The 17,706-nt window shown below is 40.4% G+C and overlaps 1 protein-coding gene across 1 annotated transcript in view; it reads left to right on the forward strand.

Annotated features, from left to right (window-relative positions):
- Nucleotides 1–17,706, forward strand: part of dock1 (dedicator of cytokinesis 1) — a 182,771-nt gene that overhangs the window by 20,171 nt on the left and 144,894 nt on the right. The window contains 13 exon segments of the mRNA XM_020605212.1: nt 3,315–3,398; nt 3,670–3,710; nt 3,815–3,870; nt 4,477–4,573; nt 4,780–4,928; nt 5,527–5,662; nt 7,551–7,708; nt 8,143–8,224; nt 9,274–9,409; nt 10,122–10,194; nt 12,518–12,597; nt 14,712–14,837; nt 15,193–15,317. Of these exon segments, the coding sequence (XP_020460868.1) occupies nt 3,315–3,398; nt 3,670–3,710; nt 3,815–3,870; nt 4,477–4,573; nt 4,780–4,928; nt 5,527–5,662; nt 7,551–7,708; nt 8,143–8,224; nt 9,274–9,409; nt 10,122–10,194; nt 12,518–12,597; nt 14,712–14,837; nt 15,193–15,317 (1,343 nt within the window).

The raw sequence follows: 17,706 nt of genomic DNA on the forward strand, positions 1-17,706 counted from the left end.
ACTAACTTTGTGTCTCCTCTCTCCTGTAGTGTGTCCTCTCTCTCTCCCTGTACCTTTCTGCAGGTTGCCCTGGCCCTGGAGCTCTATGTCTCTGACGAGCAGTCACCGGCCACATCGACCTGATCAGTGTTTGATTGTTGTGTCTTGTTGCTTTTCTTCTTTTGTCTCTCCTCTATCCACTCACCCCAACCGGTCGAGGCAGAAGGCCGCCCACCAAGAGCCGGGGTCTGTCGGAGGTTTCTTCCGTTAAAGGGAGTTTTTCCTCCCCACTGTCGCCAAGTGCTTGCTCAAGGGGGATTTGTTGGGTTTTCCCTATGTAATAATATTGATAACAGTAAGGTCTAGACCTTACTTTGTAAAGTGTCCTGAGATGACTTTTGTTGTTATTTGGCGCTATACAAATAAAATTTGATTTGATTTGATTTGATAATGTTTGCAAGCCTTGTGCAGGAGGTTGTGTAGTTATGAGCCAGCAGCCAATGATGCTAAAGTTTATCCCATTTCCAGAAAATGATTTGCATGTCACCCTCCAGGGAGAATACGGTCCACTTCGTCTTCCTCTTCATGTTCTTCCTCTGATGCATTTTCTGTCCCTCACTGCTTCTTAATTGACATCGGTTTGCTCTTGTGTATGCAAATATGGGTTTGTGAGTAATCCGAGCTGTCAGTCAATCCCCACATGACAAGAATCACTTTGGTTCCTGTGTTAAATGCTACCATCATCGTCTCACATGCCAAGGCTGTTTGATGGTTGTCATTTAGCCAGCATCTTCCCTGAGTGTCTCGTGTTCATTTTATTTCACCTCTTGCCCAGTGAGAACCTCCCTGCTCCTCTGTGCTCCCATTTGTTTGATATGAGACCTCGTCTTTTTGGCAGTGGTCACAGAGCAGTTTTTCATTTTCTGATGAAATATGAAGCTTTATGTCTCTATTAGTTTATTTGTGCTGCTGCCTCGCAGCACCTGCCTTTTAGATAACATGCTGAGTCAGCTGGACCTGTGACACACTTCCAAACAACACACAAATGCAGCAGCTGATGGCTTTACATGCATTCCCTGCTACTCCTAATGATAGTTTAATGGAGCGCACCCTGCTGTACAGTGACTGTGCTGCTCTTTAATGGTTGCACACAGATTAATCTCACCTCCCTTTGGATTGTTTTGTTGCTTTTTTCCCCTGTAGGTACCTTTTTGTATCTCAGCTCTGTAACACTGAATTAATTTCCTGGGGCCTTTGTTCCATTGCCAGCCCGTGGCTCATGTTCTAGATCTGTTGGGCTTGTTCTGGGGATTACAAAATGCATTATGGATATGCACGTGCATATGTACATAGACTTTGATGATTAAAAAAAAAAAACCACAAACAAAATAAACACAGGGTTGAATGAAATCGGTGATTCATAGCATTTTAGGCCCTCTGCCAAATTGTGCAGTGCTTGGCTGACGCTATACATGCTGAATGCTACATACAGATTGACAGAGGTCTTATATACTGTAAGTGCACAGGTATTTTTGAGGCCGTACTTTGCTGTGTTAAGCAAACATACCATGAAGCGTCTCCCAGGCAGTGTTGATGAGGGTCTCCTGCTGACCATGACCAGCCTTCCGTCGTTGTTTGGCCTTTATTTTGTTGTTTTTTTGAGACATTTCCTCTTGCCAAACATTTTATAGTATTTGTAACTGATAGACCAGACTTCGACCAGTAATGCCTCTTTGTACCTTGTATAAGTTGCCACAGAGCTGGTGTGCTGTGATATTATATTAAATTGTTGGTTTGTGAAGAATCGAATAACTGCAGAAATTTTAATTGCTTACATTTTTAAGATAAAAGCTTAAACTCTCTGATTTTACAGACTTGCAGATGATTTGATATAGGAAAGACGTGGTAGTGTGTGTGTGTGTGTGGGACTAGACTACATGAAACAATCCCAGTTGCAACAGATACATGCTTTGTTCTAAATAATTATCCACTATTACAGTTTAACAGCTAAAGAGTAATGCGATGTGCCACTTGATATGTTAATGAAACGTAATCGGCTCCTCAGATAGTTGGTGACTGGGAGAAAAAGGTCGATTCAGTTGTTGCACCATCAGCATGCTGGGAAGGCTCCGGTGCCTGTAGCGAGGGTCTTTTTAATTAAACCGTCATTCACCTCTGGAAAACTCTGTTGATGTGTCTCTGCATGCAGTCCCTCAGCGGGACATGCATACACACACAGATGCACACTTGTGTCATTTCTTCTTGCAGGTGTCGTCTCAATGTGAACACCTCTGTCTCCACAGCCACTTGTCATGCTGTCAGTGTAGGTTGTGTTTGCACTGTGCATGTGCGTGCATGTGTGTGTGTGTGTATGCGGGCACACTTGTAGCATTAGTCAAACACAGGTGCTGGTCATGGCTGGTTTGACAGTGACAAGTTGTTCACCTCTCACTGAGCGGCAGAACAAGATTCACTAGTCTGGGTTTTGTTGTCACTGTAACACAATCTTGACATAGTGACGGAGCTCTGATAATTGATGTGTGAATCAGTGTAGTCAGAATAAACAGTCCACTGATTAGACTTTTTACTTTTGCCAAGGAGGTTTTGTCTGTTCCACCCTGTTTGTTTTCCGTTTGTGTGTTAGCAGGACATTTCAAACACTTGTTTACATATTTTGATTATATTAAGTGGAACTGGAAGTGAGGAGTGATTTGCTTTTGGAGCCAGTCCACAAATGTTCTTAAAGCTTTTGGTAACACTGCAAGACAGAGACTGTCAACTTTTCTGATGAAATGCTCCTAAACATGTATCCCATGTGTCAGATTTGACCACTTTTATGATGAACTCAATACATTAATATTTTTTGAATGGGTTTTGTTCTAAAAACAAATGGTTTTAGCCATTTTTTTTTGGATCCTCATTACCCCTCACTGAATAGTTATACTGTCTTTGTAGTGGTGACTAAAGAAGCCAACAAGCATGTTTATGTCACTGATTTATTTTTAATTTATGACGAAAATCAGGAACACTGCTATATTTTAGTACCTCTTTGTCTGTCTTGTAATTTGAAGTGAACCTGTTTTTCCATTATTGCTTTGGCATTCTCAGTTATTTTTTTGTCTCTTCAGTGGGTGGTAGAAGTGTGTTGATATTACAGCACTGATGGTGCCAGGCCCAACTATCACTGTGTCAGACTGTGTGGGTGGACAGCCTATGAAACTACACATTGCGATGGCACACAATTAGTGCCACAATGAAGCCAAAGTCTTTATTGCCTTTTCCCTCTTCTTGTGATCTTTCTTCCTCATATCTTGTCTTCTGTCATCTTTCGCTAGCAATCTACAACTATGATGCCCGGGGAGAGGAGGAGCTGTCATTGCAAATTGGGGACACTGTGCACATACTTGAAACATATGAAGGTGAGAACAGACTTACTGATGATGCACATGATCACAGCTGACATGCTAGTGTTGGACTAGTTTGGTCAATCCTGGTACCTTTTCTAGTTTCTGTCAAATAATTTTTTTATACGTTCTGTTACATAATATATTGGCAGCAGTGATTATGAGGGTGTGTTGCCATGAAGCTACTGTACCCTACACCCTTCACTTTGTTAGTTTCATAGGACAAGGCCTGTCATATTCACAGTGTTGTGTATGAAATTTCATGTTTTGTCTATTTCTCCTTTAGACTGGTACAGAGGGCATAGGCTGAGGAGGAAATCCAAAAAGGTGAGTGACCAGTTAACGTATTCATTACTAAGCAGTGATTCTGTACAGCTTCTGTCCAATTTATACAACAATGTTGTTCGCACTGTGATCGCTTCCTCTTCCAGGGCGTATTTCCCGCTTGTTACATTCACCTGAAAGAAGCCACAGTTGAAGGCAGCGGGTTAGTACTTCTACACTTCTGCTTTTCAATGACATGGGAATTTCTGTTTTTTTTTTCACAAGCAAGAAGTTTGTGGCAGCTTTTGTTAGATTTGTATGTAAGATTTTATAATTATTTGGTATCATGGCTGACTGCTGAATAGAGCAACAAAAATAAAAAACAGAAGTGAAGTTTGTTCTTCCAACTGTATTTTCTGAGCTCCTGCTGTGATGCTTGTTGGCTGGATGAAAGCAGGTCTTAGGATGTGATATGTATTTGTTGTTGCACAACTTTTGTGATACAGTTTTTATCTTGATCTTTTTTACTTCACTTGCTCAACACAAAAGATTCTTAAATTTCAAAGTCCTTGTATTCAGTTGAGAACATTGAACAGATTTTTTTTAAATATAATTATGACAAAAGGATATGAACAAAGCAGTGAAATTAATCTGACTTTACTTGGATAACAGGTGGCATGTTTTGTATGAACAGCGGAAGGAGCAGATGTGTGATTTTGCTTGAAGACTTCTTTCCTTAAACAGTTTCTGTGATCAGACACAGTGTCTCATTGTACAGAGGAATAGCATTGAAACAAAACAGTCACTGGATTATTTTTGTTCACTGCAGGCAAAAGGAGACCGTCATTCCCACTGAGCTGCCCCTGGTTCAGGAGGTGACCACCACGCTGCGGGAATGGGCTACAATATGGAGGGACTTGTATGTGGTGAGCAAGCCAGTCCTTTCCCAGTAGAAACGCACCAATTTTGTGTACTGTACAATCACAGATATGTGTTTGCATATATGTAAAATGAAAAGCACAGTGTCACTGCTGATCTGCCAGATGAAACCAATCCCCTTAACAGTCAACAGTTCAGACACAAGATCATGTCAAATCTGTGCCCACATCCTTTCATCTGTTTCCGCTGACAGGGAGACAAGCGTGAGATGTTCAACTGTGTCCGTGACATGATCTACGACCTCATCGAATGGCGTTCACAGATCTTGTCTGGCACTCTCCCGCAGGATGAGCTCACTGAGCTCAAACAGAAAGTCACCTCCAAGATAGACTATGGCAACAAGTGAGGATCCAGTCTTGTCCGTCCCTCCCCACAACTTGTATCATTTTATCCTCGTGTCTATGGCTCCTATTGGGTCAGTCAATAGAAAATGACAGGTTATCAGTTAGCCTGAGGATAAATTGGAGGGAGCTAGCTTCAGGAACCCATGCTGTATTCCATCATGAAATGACAGCTCTTGTTGTGTCTGCAATGGACCTAGATGATTGGTTCATAATGAAAATTGTGAAGCTCCAATCTGCTCCTGTGATGAAACTTTAACTCTTTGGACAGGTAGAGAAATGTCTTTTTGATCAGCAGAAGCAGGGGTGAGGTGATGTGATGCAATCCAATGACTAGATGTTGGCAGCATGTTGTTATCTGTGCTGACTTCCTCCACAGAAGAAGGAGTTGAACAAAATACAGGAGCTTTGAAAGAAAACAATGAAGCTGAAGGAATATTATACGAGTGCAAAATGAGGCAAAGGCAGTCGCTGGGTACAATTAACATGTGCGACTTCCTGTTTCATGAATATTTGCCATGTGTCTTAAGATACACTGTTGTATGTTTTTATTTTGGCAGGTTCAGGCACTTGTTAACACTCCCTCATTTTTATGTAAGGTACTTGGATCTTGATCTGGTGGTCAGAGACAAAGATGGAAACATACTGGACCCAGAGCTCACTAGCACCGTCAGCTTGTTCAGAGCACATGAGGCAGCCTCCAAACAAATTGAAGACCGGATCCAAGAGGAGAAGGTAAGAATAGAAAAGGAACTGGTCCTGCCTCCCCGTTTTTACACCTCAAACTAAACTCTGGTGTTTCTCCAGATAGCATATCTAAAGGAGGTAAGGGCACAGTGTGAAAGAACATGTACACTAAATCTGAATTTAGTCACATCTTGAGTCAAATGGATTCAGTCACAGCGTTTGCATTAGGGATAAAAAAACACTGCATGGTAGAAGGGCTATTACCTCTCATTGATCACCACTGGAGACTGCTTTCCTTTACAGTAGTGTCTTCTCCATCCCTATGTACATATTTAACATTTAGGCAGACTAGCTGTGTGGCTGTATGGATGCCAGTCCATCATTTTGATCCAGGCTGTAAAATCTTAGCTACTGCCTAGATTTCTGTAAAATCTGCTGCAGATATTCAAAAGACAGATGTTAAAAGGTCCTGAGGATAAATTATACTGACTTTGGTGATCTTTTAACATCTAGGGCCATCATCAGGTCAACATTTCAATTTGTCAAATATGTGCAAAATTGTACTGAAGTACAGCCTCTAAGCTACTGTGGCTATTTAAAAAAAAAATTTTTAAGATAACTGATTTGGTTGTTTACATGTGACAAAAATCTCACTGGTGCCAAAACTGAGAGAGAAGATTCTTAGTTTAAACTATGGTTGCATAAATTATCTAGAGATAAAAGCAAACTTATTTGTTTTTTGCTTTCAAAGTTAAGTTCTCAACTTATTTCTGACAAGTAACAATGGCACAAGATATACTGTAAGAATATCAAAGAAATGGACACGATGCATTTCAAGGTAAAAATACCTGACAATACACAATGCACCTGTAATTCAATCTGGAATGGATTTTTTTTTTTCTCATGAGGCCACTGCTTTTTCAGAAAGTCAGCAACTCAGCTAGATCCCCTGCATATCAGTGGCTTCCCTCACCTGAATGTCAGGCAGTATGTAGGAGTGCAGGCGCTAAATGCCCTGTAGTTATGTGGTCTCCTTTTATGTGACCTTGTCATGCAGAGGTCTTAATTGCATATGCATGGGGAATAAAGTGTCCAGGTCAGCATTATAAATATTAATGATGTGGCCCCAACATAGTTTTTAAGGTTGTCCAGGGAGTCACAAAACCAGCCACCTTTTACTCTAGATGCAGTCCTGGTGATCAAGCCACTATAAAAGCTTTTTATTACAGAGTGGAATACACTTTAATGGATTCTTATAAGCATCTTGCTTAAGACACAAAGGCACTAGCTGACATTTACTAATCCAGTGTACAGGTGCTAGCCACACCTACATGTACTGCAGTTTCTTCTTTATACACTGATGATGTAGGTTTATTGTTCAAACCAGAGTCATTAAGATAGAAGAGTTGCGACATTGAAGGGTTAAAAATGGCAGCAGATCACGTGACTCAGTAACTACAAATAGTTCCAAACAGTCAGTGGGGATGCATTGCTTTCTGTGTGGAACAGTGGGATTTATCAGCAATTAGTCTACTATTTATAATGGTGTGTGGATAGCTCAGCTAATTTGGCTAGTTAGCTAGGTACCTAGTTATTGGTGAAACAATATTTGACAGACAGACAGGTTGTAAAGCACACGTCACTAACTTAACATGCCAAGTATAATTATTGCTATTGATTTGAATTTATGTTAGAAGATACCACAAGTCAGTGTCACTTTGTGGCACTGCTCCTAAAGTTTGGAACTATTTGAAATTCCCATGATCTGCCATTACTGTAAAAATACAGTCCTTATAGAGTCTATGGAGATGCCGTCAATCTCCTTCTTAATCCACGCTGGTTCAAACTATACAATCCTGAGGGTTATCTGAGTTTGACACAAAGCTGTGCAAGATTGCCCAGTATTGAATGTGATACCACTGTTTCCCTCCAACAGTCTCAGAAGCAGAATATTGATCTGACCAGGCAAGCAAAGTTTGCTTCCACACCAGCGTTTGCCCTCTTTGTGACTCTAAAGAATGTGGTGTGTAAAATTGGTGAGGATGCAGAGGTGCTCATGTCACTCTACGACCCAGTGGAGTCCAAGTTTATCAGGTAAACCCATGGATGCACATTTATTTATTTATCTATCTATCTATTTATTTATTTAATCAATCAATCAATCAATCTTTATGGCTTCACCCCCTTAATTAGCAGCAAGTAGAGACTGCACACACATTTATGCACACTTAAACACATACCATGCAAGAACCACTGCGACAAGCATGGCCGGCTGGCTAGGGCTTTTCTGTTTTGGGATTGTGACAGCAAATTATCACAACTAGACCAGTTCAGCTGTGGAATTTTACTTATGATTTCAACATCAGTCATGCATTTAGGTTCCCAAGCAGATCACTATCTAGATTAACATTCAGGCTCCACAGCTTTGTGACGGTGAACCGCCATAGTTCACTGTCATGCGAATGTGAGAATTATAATTATATGCATTATAATGATGTCATTTATTTTCTGTCGCCTCTTCCTCACAGTGAAAACTACCTGGTGAAATGGTCAAGTTCAGGTCTGGTGAAAGATATAGACCAGCTTCATAACCTGCGTTCAGTCTTCACAGTGAGTGTGTTTGCCTGTGTGAATGTGTGTCCATTGTGTTTGTGTGTGCAGATGCTCGCCTGTGGTAGCCCACTGTTTATTCATCCATGTTATGAGGCATGTGGGAGCTTGTTTGCAGTGTCTGTATTTGTTAAGCTCTCTCAGAAAGAGCCTGACTCACTGTATGTATTTGCCAAGGCAGTCACCTCTGTCTAATGGAAGCCCAAGGGCAGAAGGGTCAGTGTATAGCCACTGAGAGCACTTTTCTGCTTTTGGATGGTATTGCCCGCAGGAAATGAATCTGTGGACACAATCATAGATGTTGTTGAAGCAATTTGTGGTGAAACGTTGGTCCTTAACACAAACTCATCTTCATCTAAAAAGGTGCTATTAATCGATCTGTTGCTGTGCTCCCCGGCATCGCTGGAGGCTAAAGATAGATGGATTTTGATTTCAAATTGTCCAAGCTGATTGTAAAAGCTTGTGATTTTTAGATCTAATGTGACGCAAATGCAAGCAATGTTCTTAATAACAGCTTGATAAATCGTTAACTATTTATGAAAAAACATTTTTCCAAACTGTTTTTACCGACATGATCTGTGTTCGCTGTACAGAATGAGTAAATCAGGAATTAATAGAACAGAGGAAGTAAACACCAAGTTACTTCAGTTTTAAACTAAACAACACAAATTGACTGTTTAAAAGCACAGAGCTTCCACTTTTGTCTGTCGCTCTTGACTGATTGGCCAGATAAAATCCAATATTCATGCAGCACAATTCTTTCTTAGATGTAAGAAGGTGTGTTCAGTTTATAGTTCGTGTGGCTCGTACAGGTAGTCAGCAAATGTTTATCTCCATCTCATTGTACAGTAAGAGGCACCACCTAGTGATGTAACCAGGTATCGGGTACCTAATATCTTCCTGTTCTGCACTGTTGGTTAACACAGTATATTTGTCGATTTGTTAACAGCAATTAATCGATAATTCATTAATCACTCATCCCTAATCTACAGTAATGTATTGGTTATTGTTTAGCTACTCTGTAGCATTAACAGTTTTTCCCTCCTCAGGACTTGGGCAGTGAAGATCTGAAGAGAGAGAAGATCAGCTTTGTGTGTCAGATTGTCAGAGTGGGGCGCATGGAGCTACGAGACAACAACACCAAGAAGCTGACATCTGGACTGAGAAGACCCTTTGGAGTGGCAGGTAAAGCCGACTACACAGAGACTCACTGATAACTTGCTGTTCCCAGATGAGCTGTAGGGCATGAATTGTAATACTGTGGTCAGAGGTTCACCCACAGATTATCTCACGACTTGGACTATCACCATGTGTGCAAGCCTTGAGAACAGATGCCCTGTTTTTGTCTGTTACTTTAGAGTAAGTATTGTGCCAAAAATCGTGCCTGTAAGAATATATATTTGGCTAAAATTCAGACATATTCATCTTAAGTAGAAAATAGAATTAGTTTTCTTTATCTCCTGATGGCAAGCTGCCAGGTGTGTAGTACACTAATTAGTTTGGCATTTTGCCCACAGTTATCCAACAGAGAAAATGATGCCCCCCTTATGGTGTCTTTTTCCAGTGCTACTCGAAGAGAAGGGAGATGTCATCCTGATTTATGACAACTTATCTTTAGACATCATCATCATTGCTACTGTACACAACTTGATGGAGAGACAGATTTTTGTGGCACAGTTGTAAAGGGCTAGTCTCCTGCCTGAAGGTTCAGTCCCACACACTAGCACTAGTCACTACAAATATTTGTTCAGTCTCTCCTTCACTTCAGTTGAAGCATGTAGGGCTGACATTCATCATCTGTGGCCATCTTTTACCTGGGAATTTGCATGGTCAGCAAATAAACAAAGGACTGTGTGGCAGCATCTTGTTTTAACCCCTCTTCTCTTGTTTTCCTCAGTAATGGATGTCACTGACATCATAACAGGCAAAATGGATGATGAGGACAAGCAGCACTTTATCCCATTTCAGCCGTAAGTGTATTGTTCAGCTGCACAAAATCACATTTACACATAAGGGAACATAGAGTTCCTTTAAGCTTGGGATAATGTTGCATAAAATAGCAAGGCTAATATAGTTCTGTCCTTACATTATTTTCCCACTATTTTGAGCGTGTAAAGTATGTTAAAGACACAATAGTACTTTTTTTCTTAAAGACTGCAGCCCTCCCCTATTCCCTCCTGACTCAATTAAGGTGGTCTCATTAACTGCTGCCAGTCTTGTAGGACAGTGTAAAGAGCAAGAGTAACCTTTTCCTTAATGTGATTTCCTGCATAATTGGAAATGCTTCAGATTCAGGCAGTTTAGCTGGCAGATCACTTAACAGTTTTATCTGTGAGCATAAATCATGGAAATTAGTCTTTCTGTGTAAAGAGAAGAACGGGATCTACAAGTTCACTGAATTTTAACTGATGAAGTTTTGAAATAGCAGTACCAAAACCCATTAATGTTTTCATTGCCAGCAGAGATGGGGAATGACGAAGTTTTCACATAGTGATCAAACTTGACTAGACTCCTGGCATCTAAACAGAAATGGACAATGCTTTCAGAAGTGGCCTCATTTATGTCTGATATTGAGTTGATGTTCTGCCTGTAATTAAACCAACTAGCACTATAAGATAATGCATTTGTAGCAAAATGAAATGATTGATTAGTTGATTTAATTTTGACAGTTGGCTAATTATTTAAGCTAAACATTCTCTGATTGCAGTTCTGTCTTTGCTGTTAGTTGGACAAAAGCAGCAATTTGAAGATGTCACTTTGGGCTCCGGGAAGATCTAATGGACATTTTCCCCTGATTTCTCAAAATTATTCTGTTAATCAAGCAAAATAATGGATCATGTCAATATCTTTTCGTTGTCTTGCTTTGTCAACCTGTTTTGTAAAAATCAGATCCCCAAAAGTTAATTATTGCAAATTTTAAGGGAAATCTGTCTTTTCTCTGTTGTCCTTAGTGTTTTGTCCAGTGAATATATAAATCTGTGCTTTTCCTCATTCTATTTCTTTGCTTGGGGTAATTTTGGATTCAAGTTGGGAGGCACTGAAGACGGTCTGAAAGACAGAGATCCTTTACTGCTTCTTCCGTGTTGACATCACCGCTGTCTTCTCCTCCATGCTCTTCTTCACGTGCTTCTTTAGTGTCATCTACACTGCAGATGCCATCCCAGCACACCGCACACACTTCTCTCACAGCTGCCGCATATGTGATATTTCTATCGAATCTCAAATTTTGCATGGGATGGCCAGCCTGGGGCACAGACTCAGAGGCGTGGCACATTTGAAAGACAAAACAAAATTAAACCCCTAGTTCTATAAAATGATAAACCAGACATTAAGACTCGCACTGTATTTTGTGTAAAAATTACACAGTGATTTCTTTAGCTAACTTAGGCTGCTCTCCTTATTTCCTCCCAGTCGGGGACATCCCTGCTGCACAGTCCCCCCCCCCCCACTGAGGCGGATCATACATACCAAGTAGCCTTCTGCAGCACAAATGCTAATGTCATGTTACGTGCATAATATAAAACAAAAATAATTTGACCGGTATCAATTATAAAACACCAAAAAATGTTAGATGTATTTAAGGGAACTATTTGTCTTATTTTTTTGTTCATTAATACTGACAAGCATCACAGTTTGACTCTGGCAGCGGTGGCACCAGGGTGGCCAGTCAGATTCTGGGGGTGGTTAGTGCCACCCCTTGCCTCTGCCCATGACCTAGATCTCATCAACCACTTTCTATGCTCTAATCATGACTCCATCAAATTGGTACTCTCCACACCTGTAGCCCTGTGGTGGACAAGACATGATGGTATATTTAAGCACAGTGATAATGTGGGTCAGAGATTGAATGTATTCTAGAGATTTACAGCCTGAGATTTTAAGTATCCTGTTTTGAAAATATTTCAGGAGTGACTGTGAGCAGGTCAGACTTCCCTCTACTACAGTGGCTCTATACATGCTGACTGAGCAACATTTCCTAAATGGAGATTTCTTTGTGTGTTTCTTTCGTTACCCATCCTGCCTCACTGTTTACTGCTAACAAGTGGCTTTGTGTCTGTCATGGTATTCGCATCACTCTTCGGTGTGTGTGTCTCTCTTTTTCTCCATCTCTTTCATCCCACTTCCTCCTCACAACCAATCACTTTGTGGCTCTTCCTGCCCTGCTCCTCTTCCTCCCGTCTCTCTGCCATCTCTTCTTCTCTGTGGTGTTTGCCTGTTGTGTGCATACTACAGGCTAGCGTTGGATGATGCCATTCGCCACAAGCAGCTGAACATCTCCCGTTTTTCACCCAGGGTGGCAGGGGAGAACGACTTCCTGCAGACAGTCATCAACAAAGTTATCACCGCCAAAGAGGTCAATCACAAGGGCCAAGGTATGGTGCAAGGTTCAGAGTCGAGGACCAAGGTCAAAGAGGAAGAGCAGCACCACTGTCAGAGTTTTAGCTATAAAAATCTTGTTATCCTGGTTATACTTTGCCAGCAGCTGTGGAAAATCGAACCTCCATCTGAAAATAGTCTGTTTTGATGTTTTGAAGATTTTTAGTCAGACAGGTCACAATTATTCAGCAGTGCCTGGTTAAATTGAACATAATTTGATGTTTGCTTCTTCTAGTTATCTTAATTAAATGAAGGACATTGAAGCCACACACATCACACTGACACAGGTTTCTTTTATTATTAATCTGTGTTTTTTGCATTTTTTGTATTTTTTAGGAAACTGAAAATCAGAGGTTTGTTTAGGAGTTGTGTGTGCGACTTTCATCGTCATACCAGGACGTCTCGGGAGTTGGTGTGGCCTTTTTCATTGATTAATGTTAACATTCGCATTGCTTTTAAATATAATAGCAAATTTGGTGAAGTGCTATTATATATGTAGAAACAGTCTTTTATTCATCATTTTTCTTTGCTAAAATCTTTACAAGGAAATCCCAAATTGTGATGAAGGTTAGAGCGCAATATTGAACCTTAACTACATTTTACTGTGCTGTCATTTGTTTATACTACATTTTAGAACTGTTCACACAAAGTGCCATTAGCCACATCATATAGGCAGCATGTTGAAACTGTTCATCTTGCTAATAAGAACATAATTCTTTGTCAAGCGCTCACACCATAAATTAGTGCTTATACTATAAATAATTGCCCTCATCACCATGACTACAGGATCCAGATGTCATCCAGTTGTTCATTAAGCTGGTGGGCCTTCAAGGAAGACTAGATATCAGTGATTTGGCATCTTTAAACAATATTATCCTTCTAAGGGATTTGTGCTGGGAGAGGGGAAACAACATGACAGCCTCCATGGTTTGTCATGGCCTATGAGGATGTACTTGGATAAATGTCAGGTCTGTTCTGGCCCACACAGGGAAGGACAGTGGAGCACTGAGCAGCTGTTTCAGTCCTACTCGCATATCAAAAGGCTTCCAGCTTAGGGCAGTGAGAATTGTCACTCATAGCAATATGGGGCCTGTAAAATGAAAGTGAATAAAGCTCCGGGGTTCACAAGGACCACTCATTTTGGTGGGCGCACTACAGGATGACAGCTTTAATTTGATGCCTTTTTTATTTTTTTGTAAGTCCTGTTTTGAAGTATGTACGCTCTATGCTGCTTTGCTTTTTCCTGAAAGCATGTTGAGAATGAATATGGTTACAGAGCTGAAACGGGTGCACCAAGCAATGCAGATTTCTTCCAAACAAGTAAAAAAAAAAAAAAAAAACTAACCAAAGCTTAGCAGCTACTGCTGTTAAATATTTGGAAATGTGACCCATGAAAGTTTGCTGAAGGCCCTTTGCCTCAATTATTTAGAGCCACAGAGTTGAGCTTTGCACACAAAGAGTTTCAAAGACCTCTTATTTAAGGCTGTGAATTACTGGGAATTCAGTTAGACTGTCATTTATTTTAATGCAAAAAACAAGTGGCTAAAGAAGAGGCCTGAGGATATCATCATGAATTTTGCAGTGGGATAGAAAAGAGGATTAAAAAAAAATATTCCCAAATGTCTGTTACGAAAAACCATTTTTCCCATTTTGGAATTACATTACCATTGTGCACTGTTGAGGCCAAGCAGAATGCTCTGTCAGAGGGAAATGCTTTATGCTTCTGTTTCAGGTAACGTGGTACAGTAGGTGATAAACGGGCAGCAGACAATCTGGCTCAACAAATAGCTTAAATGTTTGCTTCAGTGATAGTTTTTTTTCCTCTTCCTCCTGTTACTTCAATAACATGCCACTTTGATTTCACCAGAGAGACATTTTGTGATTTTAGTCACTACACCACTGAGCACAAGTAAAACAAACACACACATACACACACACACACACACACACACGTACACGTACGTTTCCTTAATGACATCCCTGAGGGTAGCGTCTATTTAGTGTCTTGCCCTTGAGCTGTTATATGGTATTTTGACAGTGGAAAGCTCTCATGCCATCTTCTCCTGACATAATCTTGGTCCCTCCCTCTTTGCCTTGAACGCATCACCAGGCCTGTGGGTGACACTGAAGCTCCTTCCTGGAGATATTCATCAGATGAGGAAGGAGTTTCCTCATCTTGTGGACCGCTCAACAGCTGTGGCTCGCAAGATGGGCTTTCCTGAGATCATCATGCCAGGTTCAGTGTTTTAAAGAGTTTCACCTTGGTTGCCAGTCGCTGAAAGTCTCATTTCCAATTTGATTGAGTCAACATATCATTTCATTCACATAGTGATTGAGAATTGAGATCTGCTGTTGGGTGCAACATGAGCCAGGGAAAGTCTTCGGAAAAGAACCCATCGTATTTTATTAAGGTTCAATTAAACCATTAGTTATTTAATGAGCTGAAGTATGTCATGCCAAATACTAGCAATAACTTGTGCAGTAATTTTCAAATATACAGTATATTAAAAAGGGTGAACTTTAAGCTTTATGAAGTCTGTGAAATGAGAGGATTTCTTCACATCTGCCCTACTTGTTTCTGTGTCCTACAGGTGATGTGCGAAATGACATCTATGTGACCTTGGTTCAGGGAGACTTTGACAAGGGGAGCAAGACCACACCTAAAAATGTTGAAGTGACCATGTCTGTTTATGATGAGGATGGAAAGAAACTGGAGGTATGACTATGGAATGTTACCTTACTACTTTCATATTTTTCCTGGGTCAGCTCATTTTCAGTATTCAGGACACAAGTGCTATAGCCACTGAGTGTCTCAGGCAGTCTGTGATTTACCAGGCTTTCTTTAATCTCACACAGCTCAGCATGCTGCTTAGCTGACCAGGACTCTTATAAAGCAGTGTGATACACAGACCAGAGTATATGCTTTTTTGCTACCTGTCTAAAGTGACAGAATGCAATAAAGGTGCTGTGTGGTTGATTGGCTAGTCTAAAATGTGGCTCACCACTGCGGGAGTCAACCTTTGTCATTGTCAGTCAGTTACAATTCAAGCATGGGGGAAGGCAATATAGGCAGTTTGAAGGTGGCAAGTGATGAGAGATATGAAATCGGCATTTCCCTTCTGCTACAATTACCTTTGTTAATGAAATTAGGATAATTTTCTCCCCTGTCTATTTGTTTGTTAGCAAGCTGTCTCAAAAGGTTGCAAATGTATTTGGTTGAAATTTGCAGCCCTTAGTACAGACATCAGTTAATTATATTTGGTGGCCGTCAGCAATTATCTCTTTTGACTTCAGTCATATTTACTAGAAAGCCTGACATCCAGGTTTGCAGTAGTCTAAACACCATTAATTGCACAGTCTCCAGAAAGTCTAAACAAGTAGTTACAAACATAAATCATTATGTTGGCCACCAGTTTATAAGTTGGGAATGTAATAATGGACTTCTGAATGCTGTCTCCTTTCTAATCATGGGCCAGCTCCTCGGTGTCTAATGTTCATCTAGAGTCTCTTGCCAGTAACCTCTTTCTCTGATGGTTAATGGTTGTCACGCCCTGCTTGACTTTACCTCTTGTTCTGCAGAGGCCATCAGTTAATTAGAGATATGAGAGATTTAGAGCAGTTGCACTTGAGGAGTATGTTTGGGTGTGCGAATGTGCGCTCATGGTTCTGTGAATGTTCCGTTTTTGTTGAGACTTTTGGGGCCACAGTTTATAGTGCTCTTGTTAAGATATGGCTAATATTTTGTTTCAGGACTACTGTAGTAAATTCAGTTCCATTCTACAGCAAATAATGTTATTATGCCCACATTTAATATTGGAGTGAAGGACTGATGATGATGATGATGATGGTGGAGTGATTTAAGATGACAGATCCCCTGGTCATGGTGAGGCCTTCTGCAAACAACATATCAGAAGAGAGAGCACTGTTACCATTGGCTGCATCAGTTATGCACATTATTCTGAGTGAGAGACTCCGTCAGTGATTTGGCCCAGCAGGCTGAGGAAGTGTAGCTCTGAATTGGCAGAAAGCATTAATCTTGGCTTCTGTTAGATTCTACAGGATCTGATAATACAGTCAGTGCTTGGTTGTCTTATTGCTAGGTAAGTAGTGATCAGTTATGGTTACAGTGCCAGTTGTAATGCAGTTTCCAGACAAATTCTTAACCCTTTTTTTTTTTAAGATACTGTTTCTTACAGACGCAGAGGAAAACCAGAAGATGGTGCACTTCAATGTGAACTGTCTTTTGTTTTATCCATGTATTTGTTGTTTTTGTATTACAATTTTATGAACAGGCTGTTTCATGTACTGCAGAGCTAACAGGTCTGAGTGATTTACTCTGATAGCAGTACAACATCTGAGTTTTAGTACTGAAAATTAATATTAATAGGTATAAACATGTTAAAAGTATCAGCTCTAAAAGCAACTTCTGGAAAAAAATTCATATTACTGCAAAATACTACAAGCTTGCAAGACCACAATTCAGTTAGTTGGTACACCTCAGCTGGTTCAGTGCCTAGCACTACTCAGTCAGTGTCAGTAGAACAGTTTACTGTGTCTGCATTCAAGGCTGTTGGAGTCTTTGGGATGTATTGATTGGGGTCAGTGGTAACAGTGATCAAGAGACATTGATCCTATCACTTGAGTGTCATGGTGTTTGGAGCACTCGTGCTCTGTTCATCATCATGGCTTGCAGCTTTTCAATAAATACTCAGTCTCAGCTGTTTGGTTCTCTGGGGATCAGCAGTAATTCTCCATCTTCCTTCCTGAATTTTAATTGGTGGAAGGAAAGCCTGTTTCTGAGATCAGAGGCACTGTCACTTCCTGTCTGTCACATTGTTGTCTAAAGCTGTTTTTGTATGTTAGCTGTAGCTTGGAGTCAAAAGAAATGTTTAAATCAAACCATGTATAATAGAATCATGAAGCCTCATATACTTGGCATGTGGAAAATAGTAAAATGTAAAATGGAAATACTCACACTGAGGAAAGTTTTTTTTTTTTTAAATGAATTTCATTATGCAAATTTTAGTTTCTTTGGCTTTCTGTCCTGATGTTTCTGTCTGTCAGCGTTCTTGTCCACTTCATTCTCCATTGTCCTTTCTCTTTCC

The sequence above is a fragment of the Monopterus albus genome, unplaced genomic scaffold (genome assembly GCF_001952655.1).
Source record: "Monopterus albus unplaced genomic scaffold, M_albus_1.0 scaffold69.1, whole genome shotgun sequence".
Taxonomy (NCBI): domain Eukaryota; kingdom Metazoa; phylum Chordata; class Actinopteri; order Synbranchiformes; family Synbranchidae; genus Monopterus; species Monopterus albus.